The 20037-nt window shown below is 39.7% G+C and overlaps 3 protein-coding genes across 3 annotated transcripts; 2 read left to right on the forward strand and 1 right to left on the reverse strand.

Annotated features, from left to right (window-relative positions):
* The first annotated feature begins 1230 nt into the window (after nucleotides 1–1230).
* On the forward strand, nucleotides 1231–11489 carry LOC119882035 (transcription factor Dp-1-like). Its single transcript, XM_038692053.1, has 12 exons — nucleotides 1231–1365; nucleotides 3397–3483; nucleotides 3672–3738; nucleotides 3956–4077; nucleotides 5458–5579; nucleotides 5745–5910; nucleotides 6022–6168; nucleotides 6281–6349; nucleotides 7359–7510; nucleotides 8532–8698; nucleotides 10093–10171; nucleotides 10265–11489. The coding sequence occupies exons 2-12, from the start codon at nucleotides 3472–3474 to the stop codon at nucleotides 10401–10403; spliced, it is 1242 nt and encodes a 413-aa protein (XP_038547981.1). The 5' UTR covers nucleotides 1231–1365; nucleotides 3397–3471; the 3' UTR covers nucleotides 10404–11489.
* A 1046-nt stretch (nucleotides 11490–12535) lies between these two features.
* Nucleotides 12536–18134, forward strand: LOC119882034 (rhodopsin kinase GRK1-like). Its single transcript, XM_038692051.1, has 7 exons — nucleotides 12536–13991; nucleotides 14775–14902; nucleotides 15696–15853; nucleotides 15944–16027; nucleotides 16452–16576; nucleotides 16684–16885; nucleotides 17024–18134. Exons 1-7 carry the CDS (start codon nucleotides 13293–13295, stop codon nucleotides 17311–17313), a joined length of 1686 nt encoding a protein of 561 aa, XP_038547979.1. The 5' UTR covers nucleotides 12536–13292; the 3' UTR covers nucleotides 17314–18134.
* An 86-nt stretch (nucleotides 18135–18220) lies between these two features.
* LOC119882037 (protein-lysine methyltransferase METTL21C-like) lies at nucleotides 18221–18735 on the reverse strand (the record flags this gene model as incomplete). Its single annotated transcript, XM_038692054.1, has 1 exon — nucleotides 18221–18735. A coding segment is annotated over one exon (398 nt), but the record flags the coding sequence as incomplete, so codon positions are not given.
* Nucleotides 18736–20037: the final 1302 nt, after the last annotated feature.

Raw genomic sequence — 20037 nt, forward strand, 5'->3', positions numbered from 1 at the left:
TTCTAGATCAGGAGAACGGTACTGGATGTGGTTTCCAGTATTATGGCGTGTACATGCATTTGCTAGTGTGTTTGTAATCTCTTCAATGCTCCAAATAGCTGACACTAGATTTCTTACTTATTCGCTCATAGTGTCACAATTACATCCATACGGATTAATCACATCAAAAACACAAGATGGCGCCAGTGCCTTAATGATGTCAGATGATGATTTCATTCCATATATTCAGACTTTCATTCAATATATTCAGACTTCCATTCAATATATTCAGACTTCCATTCCATATATTCAGACTTCCATTCTATATTCAAGGTTCATTCCATATATTCAGACTTTCATTCCATATTTCAGACTTTCATTCCATATATTCAGACTTTCATTCCATATATTCAGACTTTCATTCCATATTCAGACTTCCATTCTATATATTCAAGGTTCATTCCATATATTCAGACTTCCATTCCATATATTCAGACTTTCATTCCATATATTCAGACTTTCATTCCATATATTCAGACTTCCATTCCATATATTCAAGGTTCATTCCATATATTCAGACTTCCATTCCATATATTCAGACTTTCATTCCATATATTCAGACTTTCATTCCATATATTCAAGGTTCATTCCATATATTCAGACTTCCATTCCATATATTCAGACTTTCATTCCATATATTCAAGGTTCATTCCATATATTCAGACTTTCATTCCATATATTCAGACAGACAAACCATATATTATATTATTTCCTAAACGGCATGCCATAATATATGTATATATATATATATATATATATATATACACACACACAGCAGGTTTACTACAGCGGGATGAACCCAAAATAAACATTTTGCTGTGGTTAACCCTTTATCTTGTCTGCATGGGTTTGGGAGTTTTGCCATGTCATACTAAAAAATGATATAGTTGTTTTTCAGTGAGGTTAAGAGCTCATTTCTGTTTATTCCATACCTGGTCAATGTATGAAATCCTAATGACTCCTCTATGCATGTTATGTTTGGTGCAAGCAAAACTTACCTTTCTGTACCAACTTTAGAGAATCAGGGTTAGTGAGAAGTAACGTTACAGGAGTAAAAGTATCCATCATACTCCTGTACGGTAGATGGCGGTATGTATATATCTTTGAAGCTTTATATCCACCAGCGCCGTCGTATCCACCAATCCCAAGAGATGTAGGTTGTGGGCTTTGACTGCTTTGCTTTCGTCTCGTCGATGCTGTCCAATCAGGCGCCGCTAAAGCGAGACACCGCCAAGATCAGATTGTGAGACGCGCTGCTGTAGCAAGGCTAACAGAGAGTGGATAGAAAAGGCTAACAAACATTTTGCTAACTTGTGAGGTGCACCGGTAAGATGCATTTCTCGACTTGTGACTCGGTACCCAGCTACCACAAAAGAAAGTTATTGACGTTAGATATGTATTACCAGTTATTGTGTTAAAAAATATGTATTAATATACTACTAAAATACACTAGAGCTAACCGTGGTAAAAGTGAAGCTAATTCTGACAGTGTTGTCGATGACAGCTGTGGATTAGCTCGTCCACTAGCCGTAGCTAACGTATCGGCAGTTGGCTAACAAAGCGCCGATGGTGTCGGCTTTTCAACTGCAATCCTCAGTTAGCTCGTTGCTAAAATAATCATTAAGCATGCTAACCAGCAAACTAACGTTACCAGTCATACTTTATGCTTTAACTTTGTTCTTCTGACAAGTTGCTAACTCACCATATGTCACAAACGACTACGGAGTCATTGGCAGAGCTTTGGTTAGTAACATTATAACAAATCGGTACACGGTGATTGTGATCGATCTGGTTACATTAAAGTAACGTTAATGTAAACGGCTTTTATTAACGCTCGGGTCCTGAAACGTAATCAACACAAGTTCTAATTGTGTGTTCAACGGTTGAACAAACTACACTAGCATCGTTAATTTAGGCAACGGGTGAAATCTGTAAGGTCGATGTCTAATTCAAAATAATGATGATGATCAGGTGTGTAGTTGAATGCATTAAATACTACTAGGTTTTTCGAATGTAACTTAGGGTCGACAAACTCTTTTATTGTGCTTGTTGCTGACCGATAGGCAGCTCACAAATATATGAAAATATGAGATCCATGACTGTCAATTTAACATCAATAATCTAATTAACGTTACTAGTAAGTAACGGGAAAAGAAGTAGTTGTAGCAAAATATTTTGGGTGCAAATTTTATGTATCATTTAATTTACAGTCTGGATAAAACACCTTGTCATCTATTTCGTTAACTTCATCTGTTTACTCTTTCATTTGTTAGTCTTCTAACGTTATTGAAAACGATACTTTGTACACAGACTCGTCCAACAGGCAAATCCTGGCATCACTTACTGTACAAAGGCAAAACACAAAAACTTGAGGGAAAAATAAACTCAAGAGTTAAATACTCAACACTAATACAATATTTTGTCTCTTGAATTAACTATAAAATTATAGAAAAGTACTTCGACATTGCTTAGTTTTTTCCTGTTTGGTAGGGATTTAGACCTCCTCTTCCTCCATTCTCAAATGCCAACAACAACAGCCGTCGAAGAAACAGGAGTGCACTCGTAAGTGCACATAATCACTACTAACTTCGTTCACCGTGCGAAATGCACACACAATTCTTAAATGTTAGCCCATACTAGACTTTGCCTTGAACTTGCAGCACGGAATCAACAATCGCTAAATTTTATGTGAATCCTTTCAAAACGTGCATAAGCTAACTAGCTGGCTAACGCCACCAGGCTGAATCCAACGCTAACTGTTAGCAGTAACATTTAGCTAGCTGCATTCAACAAAAGATTGTTCATTGCTATTGCCGTATGATATGAATGCTGTTGCTACCGCATTTAATAATATATATTTAACCACATGGTGCTATTACTTTAGTCTCATTAATAGTTTTGCTCTGGTGAGATAAAGTTAGCATGTTTGCGTGACCTGTAGCAGAAGTTCGACGATGCCTCTCCTCCGGACGTGCTCGGTACCTGAAGTAGGCCTTGTGCACACTTAGCGTAGTAAAAGTTTTCAGCATCAAGGGATGGTTAAATGTGACTTTCGACATACACGGTGCATTCAGAAATGCCCCTCCATGGTTCATTCAATTTGAAATTGGTCTAAAATATACACAATATCCTTCAAATTTGTCTTGTAAGAAGAATACCCGGTAACTCAAGCTAACGTTAGTGATGTAGCTTTGTACAATGTGCTGGCATCAAGCAGTTCAGATGGGCTTGAAAAATAAGTTTAATTTCATTCCCAAAACAGAGTAAGATTTATTTAAGCTCAGGAAATATTATGGACAAATGTTATGTTTGGGTGAAACTAGAAACTTTAATAGTTTGCCCTCTTTCTGTCTTCAGGGGTCTGGACTAGTGACGAATAGGAGAAAATATTCTTTTTAGCCTGAAGCTCGACTCCTTCGGTCCTTTGGGATCATGGCTAAAGATGTAAGTAACTATATGCATGTAGGTAGGCACTGTAGCTGTGTGATAGATGAAGGTATGTGTTAAGTTGCTATACCTTAACAATCTCCCTTAACCTCATTTCTTCTTCTTTACTTATTTGTTTAACCGGACTAAGGTAGTGTCTTTAACGTTGTGATTGTTGGAGAATATTAAGTTTGTGTCCTTCACAGGCTGGTCTGCTTGAAACAAATGGAGAGCTGAAGGTTTTCATCGATCAGAATATGAGCCCCAGCAAAGGTATAAGTTACTAGTAATTGCTTTTATACAGTGATTCACACTATGCTCAGTATGGTGTTTACATTACATAAAGTCTAGTCTAATTGATTGCCTGTCCCACAAAGGAAAAAATGTATTTTCAAGTGGACACTTATAGGCTTGTAGATGGACAACAGGGGGCAATGGAGTATCAATCAAGAGCTCTACTCATTACAGTTCTTCTCATGTCTTCTATTAGGTGTCCTATCTTTAGTTACTGTCCATCCTACAGCTGCCCCTGTGGCCAAACAGCTACTACCCAAAACTCTTGGGCCATCCAATGTGAACATTGCTGCACCAATGCAAAATGTGTCCCACATGGTGAGTGATGCCCCACACAACTACCACACTGTACGGTCTTATAATTTCAGGCTTTTGTGCTCACATTGATTAATCAAATTTGTATGAGAATTCAGAACCTCTCAATAAATACACATATATCATCATATCTAAATCATCAGTAACCCGCAGGTGCATTTGTGTAAAGATTTGCTTGCTGAGTTTCTCTGCTGTGTCTTAGTGTTGTGTAAGCCCCCTCCATTATCATTGTGAGGTGACCGAGCGGAGGGTAGGTGGAGGCAGTTGATCCTAAGATTATCAACTCTACAGTCAGCAGGATTACACTCATCATCCCATTATATACATGGAATGTATACATAACGGAAATCAGCTTAGATATCACCTTAGTGAAGGAATAGATCACCTATCTTGTAGATGCTCTGTATTACTAATAGGGATGCAAATTTTAAGAAGTTTCTTTCATTGAACATTGACCATGTTCATGACCAATAATTAGTCAATAAAGATGTCCAAAAAACTATGTGTTCTTCCTCCAGTAAATCTTTAAACAAGTGCCACAAATTAAATAAAATAATTGTCATTCAACTTTACTGCTTCTGCTCCCCTTGTCATTAAATAACAAATAGCCTAACCAATTTAAAGTACCACGCAATAATTATGGTTTGCATTGAGGGTAATTACATACTGTGTTCACAATATTATGAGCTCAAGTCGTCCTAGTATCAACAAAATGAGTTGTAGCCTAAATCAAAAATGTGAGTGAAGTCGACAAGGACAACAACCAGTCCCATAATGTTGATAAGACAAAAGGGATCATTGTAGACCACTTCCAACTGCACACAAGTTGGTCCACTGTGGAGAGGGTCCAAATCACCAAATGTTCACATAACCAGTGACACTGCAGGTCCCTGAACACCACCAATCTAACAAAGAGCTCAGCAGATGATGCCTAAAGCGATTAAGACCCATCTAAACGTTACCTACTTCAGAATTACAAATGTCTGTTGAGTCCAACAACTGGACAATCAGCTCATCAACAACAGTTTACTGGGCCATCTTGTTTAATACTTTAATGATGTTGAGAGGGGAGACGTCTCCAACCTCTCAAGGTTCCTCATAGTGTCGGTCCTGCAGTGCTTTGCTCAACTGGTTTTGTTAGCAGTACTCGGCCATCGTTTGCATAGATGCTTGTATCCATTGCAAAAGTGACGAGTATTAGACTAACACAGCAAAGTACAGGGGGACTTGTCGAAAAGGCAGGGGAAAAAAATAACGAAACCGAAGTGAATGTGACGAGAAGACAGCACTATGAGTGAGAGGCTGTGTGGGCACTGCAAAGGTGTGTTGACATGGGGCCTGACTATTGTTTTAAGCCAGACTTCTGAACCTATCCTGTTGTAGGTGATTGGAACACCTCAGAGACCGACAGTATCCAATACCATTTTGGTAAACAGTCCACATACACCAAGTTCCCAGTTTCTCACTCAGAGTCAACCGTCCGATGCCTCTCCGTGGTCATCAGGGTAAGTCTTCAAAAAGTCCTTAAGTTTGTAAGCTTTAAACATCAGTGTGGATCTCCATGGAGATGAAGTGTTTTATCTTGTATGAAGCCCGATATCATTTCATAGAAAAGATAATGCAGTAAAATAGTTTTGACATATTAATCATTGTATCTGTTCTGTTTGCAGAAAACGTGGGAAAAAAGGGGAAAAAAACGGGAAGGGCTTGAGGCATTTCTCCATGAAAGTGTGTGAGAAGGTGCAGAAGAAAGGAGTAACTACCTACAATGAAGTGGCAGATGAACTGGTTGCAGAATTTAGCTCTTCAGACAACCACATGTCACCCAATGACTCGGTGAGTGCTGCAGCTGCATGAGATTTTCTCAACTTGAAAAAACAGTTTTCTAATTTTTAAACAATTTAGAAGGTTTTCTTAATATTGTGATTCTTGTTATTTTCATATTAGCATGTGTATGACCAGAAGAACATTCGGCGGCGCGTGTACGATGCACTTAATGTGCTCATGGCCATGAACATTATCTCTAAGGAGAAAAAAGAAATCAAATGGATTGGCCTTCCCACCAACTCAGCGCAAGAGTGCCAAAACCTAGAGGTAGAAATACAGTCCGATGACCGTTGTCACAATAGTTTGTGTTGGTGATGTCTTGCCTTTTACCTATGTTATAACGCTTTTATCATAACTTTTTTATTTATTTCAACTGTAGGTGGAGAGACAAAGGCGGTTGGAGAGAATTAAGCAGAAACAATCACAGCTTCAGGAGCTCATACTGCAGGTGGGAATGAACTGAGTGGGTCTACTTGTGTGTACTATGTGCTGGAGATGATTGTTCATTGTGAAGACAACCTCAAGCATCTATACTTGCTCTTTAATTTTCTGCTTTTCAGTAAAGCTTCTTATATTCTGCGCCCCCCTGTATGTAAATAGGAGTATAAAAATTTAAAAACTTTAACCATAAGCATTGTAATATGCATATAGCTAAATGAATACCTCGTGTCAATCTAAACAGAACGTTGTCTTTGTAAAGGTAAAATTTAAGGCTCAGCTGTTTTATTTCGATTGCATTAGAGTTTACAGGTGTAGATATTATAGTGGCCACTAAGTGTGTGTGTATATATGATTACTTAGGATACATAATGAATACACAAACAGCTTGATAATCCTAACAATTTAGTGCTACAGTTGTGGTACGAATTAGGTAAAACAACAGTTATCACAATATAACTTACTTAAATAACAATATAACAAATGTTCGATTGAAGTCATTTGAATCACGAATGAATTAGCACTCATTTTTTATATATATTGAGAAAAGTTACTGAGAAAACTTGAGCATATGTTTAAAAAAGAGGTCGTGACTATTTTGAATGTCCTACCTCAGATTTGTTAAGTGATCCACTGTTTGGCAAGTGTTTGTGTGGTTCTGACCATAAAGAATAGTTTAAAACCACAATTGTTTTTTTTTTCAACTTTCAGTCAGGAGCAAAAACCAGCCTTTAAACTTATATTGGTTGATATTTATTGATATCGAATGGTTTGACATTTTTATATCTCGATAACATTTTTGGCCATATCGCCCAGCCTTTGTACGAATCAGCAGGAGAAATTCTGTGCTGAGCGGGACTGCCCTAACAACGCAGTAGTATAAATCCAGCTAAAGCATTGCTGAAGAATGCAGCAGTAATGTTTTGGTTTTGCAATGTTGAATGTGCTGTCTGTCTAAACTTAAAGCTCCTCTGAAGCTGCTTCAAAGCTTTCATCTTTCTTTGATCCTGTCCTTACAGCAAATAGCTTTTAAGAACCTGGTTCAGCGGAACAGACAGACAGAGCAGCAGGCAAACAGACCTCCACCTCCCAACTCCATTATCCACCTTCCCTTCATTATTGTCAACACCAGCAAGAAAACAGTCATTGACTGCAGCATCTCTAATGACAAGTATGTGACTGTGCTAGCCTTCCAATTCGTTTACCTTCAAAGCCAATGTTCTTTAAATAAATAGCAAAAGAACAGTGCAGTGATTGTATTGTAAGTATACATTTAGATGATTTACCCCTCTAACCAGGTTTGACTTCAAGGATTATTATCTCTGGCAATCCTGGGTTTATATGATTTAATAGGAAATTTGTACGTCAAGGCAAATAATCAGTAGCCCAATACTATATATAATATAGTAATAATATTTTTAGGCTCGTAAAATGTCTTATTTGCCGGTTAATGGTTTTCTGGTCCTTGACTAGTAAGTAAAAATATTTGGAAATCTTGAGTGTCAAGGAATTAATTTTGGTTGTCAAGATGAGATGATAAACGGGCGCAGTTTCTTGAAGATGACTCTTCAGTTTGTAACGGTTTAGCATTTCAGCAGTCTTAAGTGTAAAACTTCCCACTTAAATAACAATCCATCTTTAGATTGCTGAACATGCATTGCATACTGGATAGGAGAGGGAAGAGCTAGACTAGTTAGAAGTAGTAATTCGGTTTACCGCTGAAATAAACTGTCCCAGCTAAATGTGAGGTAATTGTAATCCTTAAGGATTTGATTGTTTCAGGGTAACGCACAAAGTCTTGATCATTTTCAACTTCCTTTGAAATTTCTTGACTTTAAAATGTATCATTTGGGGTTGACTCCAAGTACTCCTAAGTTCTCTTTAAAACTTTCTTTGTGTCTAACGGAAGTTTGTGATAGCCTTTAAAGGTATTTTATACCTCTTCCCATCCATGCTTACCAATATTGGATATATTTCCAAATTGCATATTTAACTTGAACTTTAAAATTGGCCAACACAGAATTACACTTACAATGTGGAATGATATATTGAATTTCTTGTATTTACCATTCTATTAAACATTCACTGAAAGACTGTGCTAGAGGGTAACATTCTTAAACTACCTTTAAAGTAAATTGGGAACATAGAAGATAATTCACCCTCGCTTGTCGCCTGTTCTTTCTCACCTGCAGGTTCGAGTATTTGTTCAATTTTGACAGCATGTTTGAGATCCACGATGACATAGAGGTGCTGAAGCGTATGGGCATGGCCTGTGGTTTGGAGGTGGGAAAGTGTTCTCCAGAGGATCTGAAGGTCGCACGTAGCTTGGTGCCCAAAGCTCTGGAGCCCTACGTTATAGGTGGGTGCCATAGCCTCAAGCATGCCACAGCCTCAGTTTTGAACCAGTTCACTGTACCTGCAGTGAACTGGTTAGATCACGATCTGCAGGTGAAAGGCGCTTGCATGGATAACCATTTTCTTTGCGGCCAGTAAAAGTTTTGAAATTTTTCTGGTTAACATTGAAAGTAAATCCTGACACTGACCCAGTCTTGCCATTTCTTGTAAGTTGTTCATACACTACAAAATCACAGGTTATGATGTGCTGATTACATATAGTCAAGTAAGGTGGTGCAGTGACATTTTTACATTTTAATGATGCTTTCAGACCAAAAGCGAAGCGTGCGTTCGGGGCGGTGAGTTTACATACAAAGTCAATGCAAAGACGCGTAGAGCTGCGATTTCCTGTCGGCCGGTGCGAAGGGGGCGGGGCCGTCAATGCGAAGGAATTTGCGTGAGTTTAATATTTTCAATTCATTTACTCTCGGGAGGAGCTGGGAGTAAACTGCTTTTATTAAATTGGCTTTTTACTTTAGTTTTTGGGATTACAACGTTTATTTATTTATCTTCTCAGTAGCTAGAAAAAATAAGGGCAAAATTTGCCTGCCGACTGCAGTAATTTCCAAAAAAGCAATGCCAAGGTTTTTGGGTCAGGAAGTTTTAGTCTTGACCTGCAGTGGATGAAGTTGAAGTTTCTGGGATCCCTCTTCTGTATGTGCCGTGCCTCCAATATTACAGATACAAAGTTCTGTTTGACGCAAAGTTACATAAATTGTTGGGTGAAAGTCGTAGCCAGTTTATTTATACAAAGTGTGCTACCTTGCGAGTGCCTGCCTACACGCTTCCGGTGGGTCTTCATTGTAAATCCTGATTTATACTTCTGTGTCGATCTACGCCGTAGCCTGATTTGCACCTCCCCAAAAATGTAACTACACAACATAACACGGACTGCACTGTGGTCGGCTTGGTAGCATTGCATTTCCTCCAAAACCACAGGAAATGCACCGTGCATTGAAGTCAGTTTTACTAGCGGCCAATCCAGTGCCTGTAACATGGTGGCTCAATTTATTTTTGGCGTCACAACCCCCGCGAAATGACTAGTTTCACTATCAGAATTTGATTCATTCGGTCGATAACATTTGAAAAGTCTAGGAGAGCCAGACGATTATCATTTTATCCCCATTCAAATTAGCGTAGGTCTAACTGGAAGTTAGCGGGCTCGGCCAGTAAAAGTCAACACAGTGAACGCCATAACGCTACCACCAACTTGCATTTTGGTGGTGTAATTGCAGAACGATGCAGACACCAATGCAGAAGTATAAATTGGCCTTAACAGTGGTATGACTGCAGAGGTGACTACTTTAGTGATCATCTGTCATATTTCTTTATATTTCATAAGTATTTCCTTTTTTCCAGAGATGGCAAAAGGTCCCATCAGTAACGTCTACATCACTGGAGGGTCCTCTGCCAATGGAGCCCGTTACCCTGCAAGCAGGTGAGAGGTCTTACCCGTAAAAACCTAGTGTGACAGTATGCAGATGATGTTCTTCTCACCCCCTGCCCACTCTTATCTTCCTCCTCCTTGTAGTGATGGCTGCGCTGATGGCACTATGGCCTCCAGCTCAAATGACTCTCACTACAGTGGGTCTCGTGTGGAGACTCCAGTGTCTTATATGGGGGATGAAGATGACGAGGACGAGTATGATGAAAATGATGATGAAGACTAACCTGTCTACGCCTCACCACTCCAACAAGCACAGTCCTTCAAACCTCCTTCACCTTGGGAATTTAGTCCCCCTTTTTTGTGTGTGCTTCTTCAACCTTTCCCCCCTGTTTCCCATGCCTGTATTTCTGTCTGGCTTTCTCAGGGGTGTAGATGAATATTGAAAAGAACAGAAGGTGTATGTTGCACCCATCTTTTTCTGCTCCTGAATCACATGCACATGCACCACAGCTCTGGGGGAGGTGTCATCCAAGGGAACTGTAGTCTGGCCTGGCCACCACGCTGAAGTCTCTGTATGTCTCTTCCACTTCTCAATAAGCCATCCCATAAAAACACCCTGTAAAACTTACTGCTGTTGGAGAATGTATATTGTACTTGTTTAAATAGTTAATCCTATTACTTTGCAATTACATGTGGCAAACATGATGATGATCAAAATGTTCCAAGATGGCCAAAGTGTCTGCGTCAACATGCTGTGTTAGTGCAACCCCATGGATTCTGAATGGCCAAATACAATAGCCATGTCATCCCAGGATGGGGCTCCATCAGATGTGTTGATACTTTTTGTTTTGTGTTCTGGGCACTCATTTGAAATAGGTTCTTATCCCCCATTGTGTTGGGCTGGCTTCCTTCTGTTCTGTAGGCAGCTGCTTTATTGATCTTGTTTGCTAGTTGTTTGTTTTTTTGTGTGTGTGCGTGTTTGTTTTTTTTTTTTTTTTTTTTTGTATTCTGGAGTTGAGGAATTCTTGATCACCGCCCTGTTAACGCCTTGGTAGTGTTTACAAAATAATGGCACCAGCAAGGTAAAGACTTTATAACCCGGGCTCCTGATAGGTAAATAAGCTTTGTTTGTGAATTACGTATATGAATCCTACAACGATTGTAGCTTATAGAATCCTTTAGAGGCCAGTGATTAAAGATAGACCTTCAAAAATTATTGATGTAACAAAATGTGTGGTTGCATAGGTCTTTATGTATTCCCTTCAAAGATCTCCCTTTTAAAACTTAGCAACACATGTACTGACTCTTCCAAATACATTTTCTGTAATCTAATATAAGTTTGCAAATTAAATATAGATTGTTTTAATAACTTTGTATCTATAAATTGTGGGGATTATGCAGAAACACGGCCACTTGTTTGCGTCATGCCTGGCACAATGAGTGATCATTCTAATTTATTGGCAGAAATAATACTTCAGAGAATATCACATTTTATTTATTTTTGCATGCCCAACTCAAAGGCTTTTTACAAATTCAAGTCAACAACTGTATTCCTTAAACAGTTAACCCACCAACGAACCTGATAACAAAAAAAAAGAATCTGTTTTTAAGACCCTCAACTGATTTCAGACTCGTGAGGGTTGAGACTGGCTCCTAACTTTGCATGTGCTGGAGAAAGGTGGGTTTGGATTAAAGGGAGGTGTCTGCTTGTCAGAGGAAAGCCAGAGGAAAAACTACATGTTAGATACTTGGGAGGAGGATATCTATGAGGTGAGAACAATTGATTATATGCTCCTTTGCTCACCATGTCATTGGTCTTTTATATTATGCTACCGTTGTCTGTCGGCTTTTAATTTCTGTACATTGTGGCAGATTAACAAGGGCAGGTGCTGATATTAAGACTGGGCCCTCTATTTGAATGAGGTGCAAATGTTTTTGACATGGAGAACCTAGAAGGACCTAAATGAAGCACATGCTGCAGGCACTGAACTGGTTCTTTTCAGTGTCGATGTCTGTTTAATTAATTTAAAGTCTGATATTTAAACTCCTTTTCTTCTCAATCATTTGCACGTTAATGGGAAGGTTCTGATATTTTCATTAAAACAAAACTGATGTGCCTATTTGTACATTGAAAGGGATATTGGTCGCTGGAATGATTCTTCCTTTCCATATTGGCCACAAATTTCTAGATTTCACTGTCTGCAATGTGGGACAAAATCCACAGTCCTGGTTCTGTGTAAAATCAGTTTAATTAAAATGAATATAAGGCTTTGCCAGAGTCAGTCAAATCAAGTGTGTATCTTCCAAAGTTAGTCTTTTTACAGCAAAATCATGCTTCCACTGTGTTTCTTTGCAGAGCTGTGGCAGAGGGATAGTGACACAAAGCAGTGAGTTGGTATTATAAAGAGTATTCTGGAAGATAAACCCTTGATTTGTATAACTCAGACTGCCAATGCCTCATTCACTTAAGCTGAAAAATGTAACTTTACACTGAACTAATGCTGGATTATGTTCCACATCACAAGATGAAGGTCTCTTTGTGGCCAATATGGATAGGAGGAAGAATTACAGCAACCAATCATCCTTACTGGCATGTCACTGAGAGATAATTGAAACATTTGAACCCATTCTTTAATATTTTACACTTTACAGCGTTATTTATTTTAACATAAGATGTATGGGGGGGGACATACACCAATATATTGAAATTATCGCTAGGCCTCCGAGTTAACCATAAACAGGATTCCTTTTAATTCTTAGCAACTTGCTTGATTACAGTCCCACTGCTAATTGGTGCTTGCCAGTTGATTGAGTGGTGACAGTCCAGCTGCATATGCTGCCTGTGTTCTCTCGCATGTGCTTGCACACTTGGTCTGGGGCATAAGGGTGTTAATGGATTACTGAAAGGTGTTGACTCAGGTGTGTGTGTGTCTGAGGGTAGCACAGCGCGCACAGTGTATTGGGATCTAGTTGAGACACCAGCCTCAAGGTCCCATTCCTCTCTCATGCTCCCTCTGCCACTACTCTGTGATCTGTCTCCTGTTTTCTTACCTTTGCTTCATCCTGTTACTACCTCACCCTTGCACATTAGCGGGCGCCATTTATCCTCTGCCTCTGGTTTCTCTTTGCAATGTCCCCTCTCTGCATTGCTTAACAGTCATCTACCCTCAACATGGATATCGGAGGACTGACCACAGTGGTAGCAAATTCTGCTTACATCAATGCTCGTGGGAGCATCGATGGCTCTAACCCAGCAGCAGCCCGGGATAAGAAGTACCATTCTCGCCTCAAACTGCCCCACATCACTGTGTGTGAGGGCCTGAGGGACACCCTGGATTTGGCCTTTGACTCAGTCTGCGTGGAGCAGCCTATTGGCAAACGCCTCTTTAGGGAATTCTTGAATGCTAATCAAGAGTATCATGGGGCTTGCCGTTTGTGGAAAGACATCGAGGACTATGACATGGCGGAGGATTCTGAAAGGGTGAAGAAGGCCTCAAAGATTGTCCAGCGTTACATGGACCCCTCTGCCAAACACTACTGCCCGTTCCTGCCTGAGGACATCATAGTGAAGGTGAAGGAAGGCCAGGAGGCTGTAGCAGATGATTTGTTTGCTGCAGCATTGACCACGACGTTGGACTATCTGCGGGCCGCCCCCTACACTTTCTTCCTGGAGAGCATGTATCTGAAGAGGTTCCTGCAGTGGAAGTGGCTGGAGATGCAGCCCATGGATGCAGACTGGTTCCTAGATTTCCGTGTGCTGGGGAAAGGTGGGTTTGGGGAAGTGTCTGCCTGTCAGACGAAAGCCACAGGAAAACTGTATGCCTGTAAGAAACTCAACAAGAAGAGACTGAAGAAGAGGAAAGGCTATGAGGTGAGAGAACAGTTGTCACTCTTAATAATATGCTCCCTTTATTCTTTTGCAGCATAGTTTCCTGTCTGTCAGTCTTTTTATTAGACATAGTTTTAAAACGCACTGCACATTGATTCTGTTCATCAGCTGTGCCCATACATAAGATGGAGGACAAACTGAAACCCATGCTCCAGGGTTTGGGCACTTCACAGTTTGAAATGCCAAATATTTTCAGTGTTTACATTTTTGTTAATAACCCTGCAGCAAATAGAAGTTCTCTGAATCAGTGAAATAGTAATATATCAAAGTAAAGTAGGTTTCTAATGTGGGAATGATTTTGATGGTCAGAATGCATGAGTACAGTATTATCACATTTCCTTGCATGAGATTTCAGGGAAACAAAGACCTTGATGCATGTAGTGATTTGATTAAAAAAGGTATTTTGGCTGGCTTTATGCTCCAGAGAAAGTGCCCTGCGCTGAGCAGACTGCGATGGTGCTAATCATCTTTGTCCCTGCCTCTGTCTCATTTGGCTTTAGCCTGCAGTATTAAACAACTGAGACAGGGATAGAGTGATTACTGGGAGCTTTTGTGGAAAGCCCTTCTGAATGGAACTTCTTGGCACAGTTATATCTTGCCCTTGATTTGTCTGAGGTCATTCTTTGAAATTCACTTTAATGCCTTTCAGCACATTTCACTTCACCCAGATGGAAGAAAAGCCCCTGTAGTTTTGTTTTTCTCTTTTAAAAAATGTCAATGCACCTATTGTTTTTCAAAATTGTCTATCCTAACTTTCTCCTGTAGGGGGCGATGGTTGAGAAGAGGATTCTTGCGAGGGTTCACAGTCGCTTCATTGTGTCATTGGCGTACGCCTTCCAGACAAAGGAAGAACTTTGTCTGGTCATGACCATCATGAATGGAGGAGACCTCAAGTAACTTCACATTCTGACTCTCTCTATTTCAAAGTACAAACATGTACAGACTCACGGAAGAAACAGACATTCCTCATCCCTTCACTACAGTGTTGCTGTTTTAATTACATTCTATGTAATTTGGTTAGATAGAACAATATTCCTCCACAACACCTTTTCAATAACTAGATTGCCAACAGAAGGAGTGCAGTTGACCAAAAGGCTGATTTGACAGCGATGTAATAAGTCAGCTATGACACTAGATAGGAATAAATTTTGCGATTGCCCAAATGGGCCACAATTCATCCCTGACTGACAGTTCCTAACTATATCGTCTTTACAGTGGGATGGATTATATGTAATGGAATGCGCATTTGGTTGCTTTTAACAGCTTAAGTGTTGTATGTTAGTAGACATACGCATGTGGAAACAGCATGTCAATCAGTTACAGTATCTCAGTAACGTTCATGAGAGAAGGCGCATGTTATTGAAGAGACACTTGACTGCAGGCTTTATGCAAATTATAGAAGTTATTCTCAAGAGACACAGGGCCAGGACTTCATTTTGATCACAAGAATATCCCTGGGTGGTTCCTTTTAAAAAGCACCGTTGTAAGGGAGATTTGTAGATTAAAAACAAAAGTGCAGCATAATTACAACAGCAGAATGGTAGTATGCGTAATTGACATTTGTAAAACCCTTGTACCAATAACATATTGGCAACCTGTATATATGTAATACTGCAAATATATACAGATAATGTACCTTTTCATACACAATGGAGCAAAACCTCACCTGTTTTGTGTTCCCTGAAGGTACCATATCTACCTGGTGGATGAGAACAACCCAGGGTTTGATGAGCCCAGAGCCTGTTTTTACATTGCTCAGATCATCCAAGGCTTGGAGCACCTCCACCAGAAAAGAATCATCTACAGAGATCTCAAACCAGAAAATGTGCTGCTAGATAATGATGGTAATCATTTTGAGCCAAACACTAGGGGTAAAAATGCCATTGTCCATGTGCAATTAATAGCTAAATAGATGTATGTACATTGTCCACCAGGGAACGTGCGCATATCTGACCTGGGTCTTGCTGTGGAGCTAAAAGAAGGAAAAACAATGACCAAAGGATATGCTGGGACACCAGGTGGGTCTCATTTGTATCTATTAAGCAGTTACTAATATTTGAACTCAACTGTCAAACAAATATAGACCCCTCTCTCCCAATACCCCCCTCCCCCCATCCTTCGTGTGTACTAGCACTAATGTCCCCTGTTCCTGATTTGCTGGAACAATGTTGCGTGGCAAGGTCCACACCACTTTCTTTGTTTTCCATTTGCAGACCCCAGGCTGTGTAAGACAATCAGAGTTTTTTTCATAACACACAAAACAGTGAGCTAACAAACCGCGAAGGAATATTTGCTAAATTTAACGAAAAGTGTATTGGATTACAATCACTACACTGTACCTTTATTTCACTTAAATTGTATTTATATAGTTCCTTAAGTTTTCATATAGAGCAGGTCTAGACCATACTCTTTATGATCAGATTTTTCTTTTGGTACTTGCAGGCTACATGTCTCCAGAGATGCTGAAAGGAGAGAAGTATGACTATTCTGTCGACTACTTCACTCTGGGAGTGACACTGTTTGAGTTCATGGCTGCTAAGAACCCATTCAGAAACAGGGGGGAAAAGGTTAGTGGCCATTTATCAAACCTTGAGGCTTTATCCTTTAAACAAAATGGCTAACTTTGAGAACTAAATGAGGGGATGACAGTTAAGAATACTTGTCTCCTGTTTAGGTTGAACGTGAGGAGATGAAAGAGCGCATGCTGACCCGGGTGGTGGAATATCCAGAGAATTTCAGTGCGAATACAAAGTCCCTCTGTGATGGCCTTCTAGCCAAAGAAGTAAATCAGAGGATGGGTTTTAAGAATGAATGCTGCGATGAGATCAGAGCGCACCCATTTTTCAGTGGCATCAACTGGAGGAAACTGAATGCAGGTACCACCTTTCTGATCTTGTTCAGGGTTGTGTCTCACTTCAAGAAGTTTAAATAAACATTGGTATGAATAAGCACTTTTTTCAAAATAAAAAAGCATATTGATGAGATTTTAATTTCTATTTCACACATCATTCCAGGTATTCTACCTCCTCCTTTTGTCCCTGACCCTAAAGTGGTGTACGCTAAAAGTCTGGATGACGTTGGGGCTTTCTCCTCAGTGAAGGGAGTGACCTTGGATGATCCTGACAAGACCTTTTTTGACGAGTTCTCCTCAGGCAACATCCCCATCCCCTGGCAAGAGGAGATGATCGACATGGGCATTTATGGAGAGCTCAACGTTTGGGGTCCTGAAGGCAGCATCCCCAACGACCTCCGCAGGGAGTCCATACTAGAGCAGCCAAAGTCATCAACCTGCTGCATATCGTAGAGTCATTGAAACACCTTAAAAATACATCAACCATACAGTGTACAGACTTGTAGTTTTCTAGAACATGTGGCATGAGGACTCAAATACTCAGGACAGACACAAGTCTCTTTTCTGATTAAAGTGTCAGACTGAGACTCTAAACCTTTATTGGTGAGTGCAGGAAACAACAGAATGGAGGTGGATTTTCAACCTGGAATGGGCTTAAGCATAAATTTAGTTTGGAAAAAAAGAAAGTATTCATCGTCTTTGTCCCCTCTCTCTCTCTGTTTAATTTCTTCTCTTTGTGTGTGCATGTGTTAAATCATTGTAATGCTTTTAGATTTAAAATGCATTTGAAGTCACTTTTTTAAGCAGAAGTTTAGTTTTGTGGTATGTTTGGTGCTAAGTGACATGTTGAACATGTAAAATGTTTATATGGTAAATGTGCTCCTTTAGATGTATGCCATTTAATGAAAAGTGATTCTGTTCATTTATGAGTTTACTGTCCTTAGTTTTGACTATACACAGCTAATTGAATTGCTGCTGTTGAAATACTAAAAGCTAAGACAACAGAAACGCAAAGTTTCATGATTTTGGAAAATATTTTCTTATGTTTATTTCATGATTCATCATTGACTCCCTGCACAAATAGCCAACCTTTCATAAAGGTTTATGTAGTGTCGTTGAGACAAATTTGAATATAGATAATTTTAACAGCAAATCAATTTAATTTTCAAAACAAATTGTTTAGCAAAAGTGGAATAAAGTCAGACATCAAATGTATGAAAAGTTACTGGCAAATAAAAGTTACTGGCAAATAAAATAGCTTATTGAAATAGAAATTTGAGTCAGGAGCTTCATTTTTGCCTTCTGCTTCAGAACAGTTACAGCACTTTCCAGGAATGTTGTGTAAAGACACAAAACCAGACTTTTCTCTACATTGACTTAAATCAGCAAGTGGAAAATGGAATTTCCTTTTTTCCCTCAAAAAACAAAACCAAACACAAATCCTTTTGCGTCGTCTTCCACCCTTGAAGCTCCTCCATCACTCCTTTGCTGTGGCCTTGTATATCCTCACCTCCTGCTGTGGGAGCTCAATGAGCAAGGTGGTGTTGAAACTGCTCTTAAAGCACTCTGTGAACCTCAAGTCTGACTGGAAGCGGATCTTGTTGGCCCACAGCAGCATTGTTTGACTTCCTGGTCGGCAAAAGTGTCGCATGGTTTTCAGCAGTTCTTCCAGGTAGTCGTGGGGATAGACTACATCAGCTGCAAGCACGTAGTCGTAGTGGTAGGACGGGTAGGGAAAGTGTCGCTCCAGGTCCTGACCCCAGGTAAGGGCCGACACCTGAGGAGTGTAGCGGGACCGGCCCTTGGTGTTCCGCATTAGGTTAAAGGTCAGATTTGACAGGATGTCTGGCAGGTCAGTAGCTGTCACCCAAGCACCTGGAAAAGAGTAAAAAACAACAAGGTAGTTGAAATACAGATAGGAAAATCTAGGCTATACACCCCATTTTAGCCCATGCTAACCGCTAACGGTAGGAATGCAGTCACGGTCTGTCAGTTGTCCACCACTTTGGTCCATACTGAAATATCTCAACAATTATTTGCCATGAATATTGAAAAGAGAATGTGCTGTCAGAAGATGAAACCTAATGACTTTGGTGATCCTGACTTTCTGTGTAGCGTCACCATGATGTTGACATTTCTGGTTTTAAGTTAAAATGTCTCCATAACTACTGGATGGATTGCTCTGAAATTTGGTTCTGTTCACTTCAGGGTGAATCATAAAAACTTTGGTGACCCTTTAACTTTTCAGCATTTTCATTTAACAAAAACACTTTTAATAACAATTTATGACATTCCCAATAGCCTTAGCTGTAGTTAGTGTTTAGTGCTAACTGGCAAATGTTAGCTTGCAACGCGCTAAACAACGGTGAACAAAAAAATAAAAATGTAAAATCTTTGTCTCACCATTTTGAGAAGATAGATCAAGATTCAAAATGACTTGAATTGTCCCCATGGAAACTTGTTGTGGACATAAACGCTACCACAAAAAATGCATGCAATTATTGTGCAGTAACACACAAGTGCATTCAGTACATACAACACAGCAACACAGCCTCTCATTTCGCATCCTCCTTATGTCCCGAGTTTAGAAGATTCACTGATGGAGGGATGAAAGAGTTTTTATGCCTATTCAGGAATTTTTCCTCTATTTAATGGACCCCAATAGTACCTACCTGATGAGAGCAGTTTGTACTAATGTCTTTTCAAAACATTTGGAGGGAGAAATGATCCCCAAAACACCCTGAGTCTTCTCAAGATGTTGAATCACTGTTGAATCCAAGTGCCTACAGAATTCACATGGACAGTCCAAATAATTTCTTTCTTGTATTAGTATTTAAATGATGATGGTCCTTACACCACTGAACAAACTCTTTAACCTGAAACTATAGCCAGCCACCATGTGCTGTGGGTTACATGATGAGAAAACAGGCACAAAATAATCTCGTCTTCAGTAGTAGCCACTGGGCTTGGGTCTGAGAGCCACAGGCAGAGAAGTCAGAAGGAGACAGATTAACACATTGTTGGTTTTGGTCTTTTCATGGGACTTGTTGAAATGATACAATAACTCCGCCTTATCCTTTTAATACACAGATACAGTGGGGGAAAAAGTATTTGACCCCTTCTGATTTTGCAGGTTTGCCCACTTACAAAGAATGCAACAATCTACAATTTTAATCA

The sequence above is a fragment of the Micropterus salmoides genome, unplaced genomic scaffold (assembly GCF_014851395.1).
Source record: "Micropterus salmoides isolate LMB-PRFRI ecotype aquatic unplaced genomic scaffold, ASM1485139v1 Ms_hic_scaffold_2849, whole genome shotgun sequence".
NCBI lineage: Eukaryota > Metazoa > Chordata > Actinopteri > Centrarchiformes > Centrarchidae > Micropterus > Micropterus salmoides.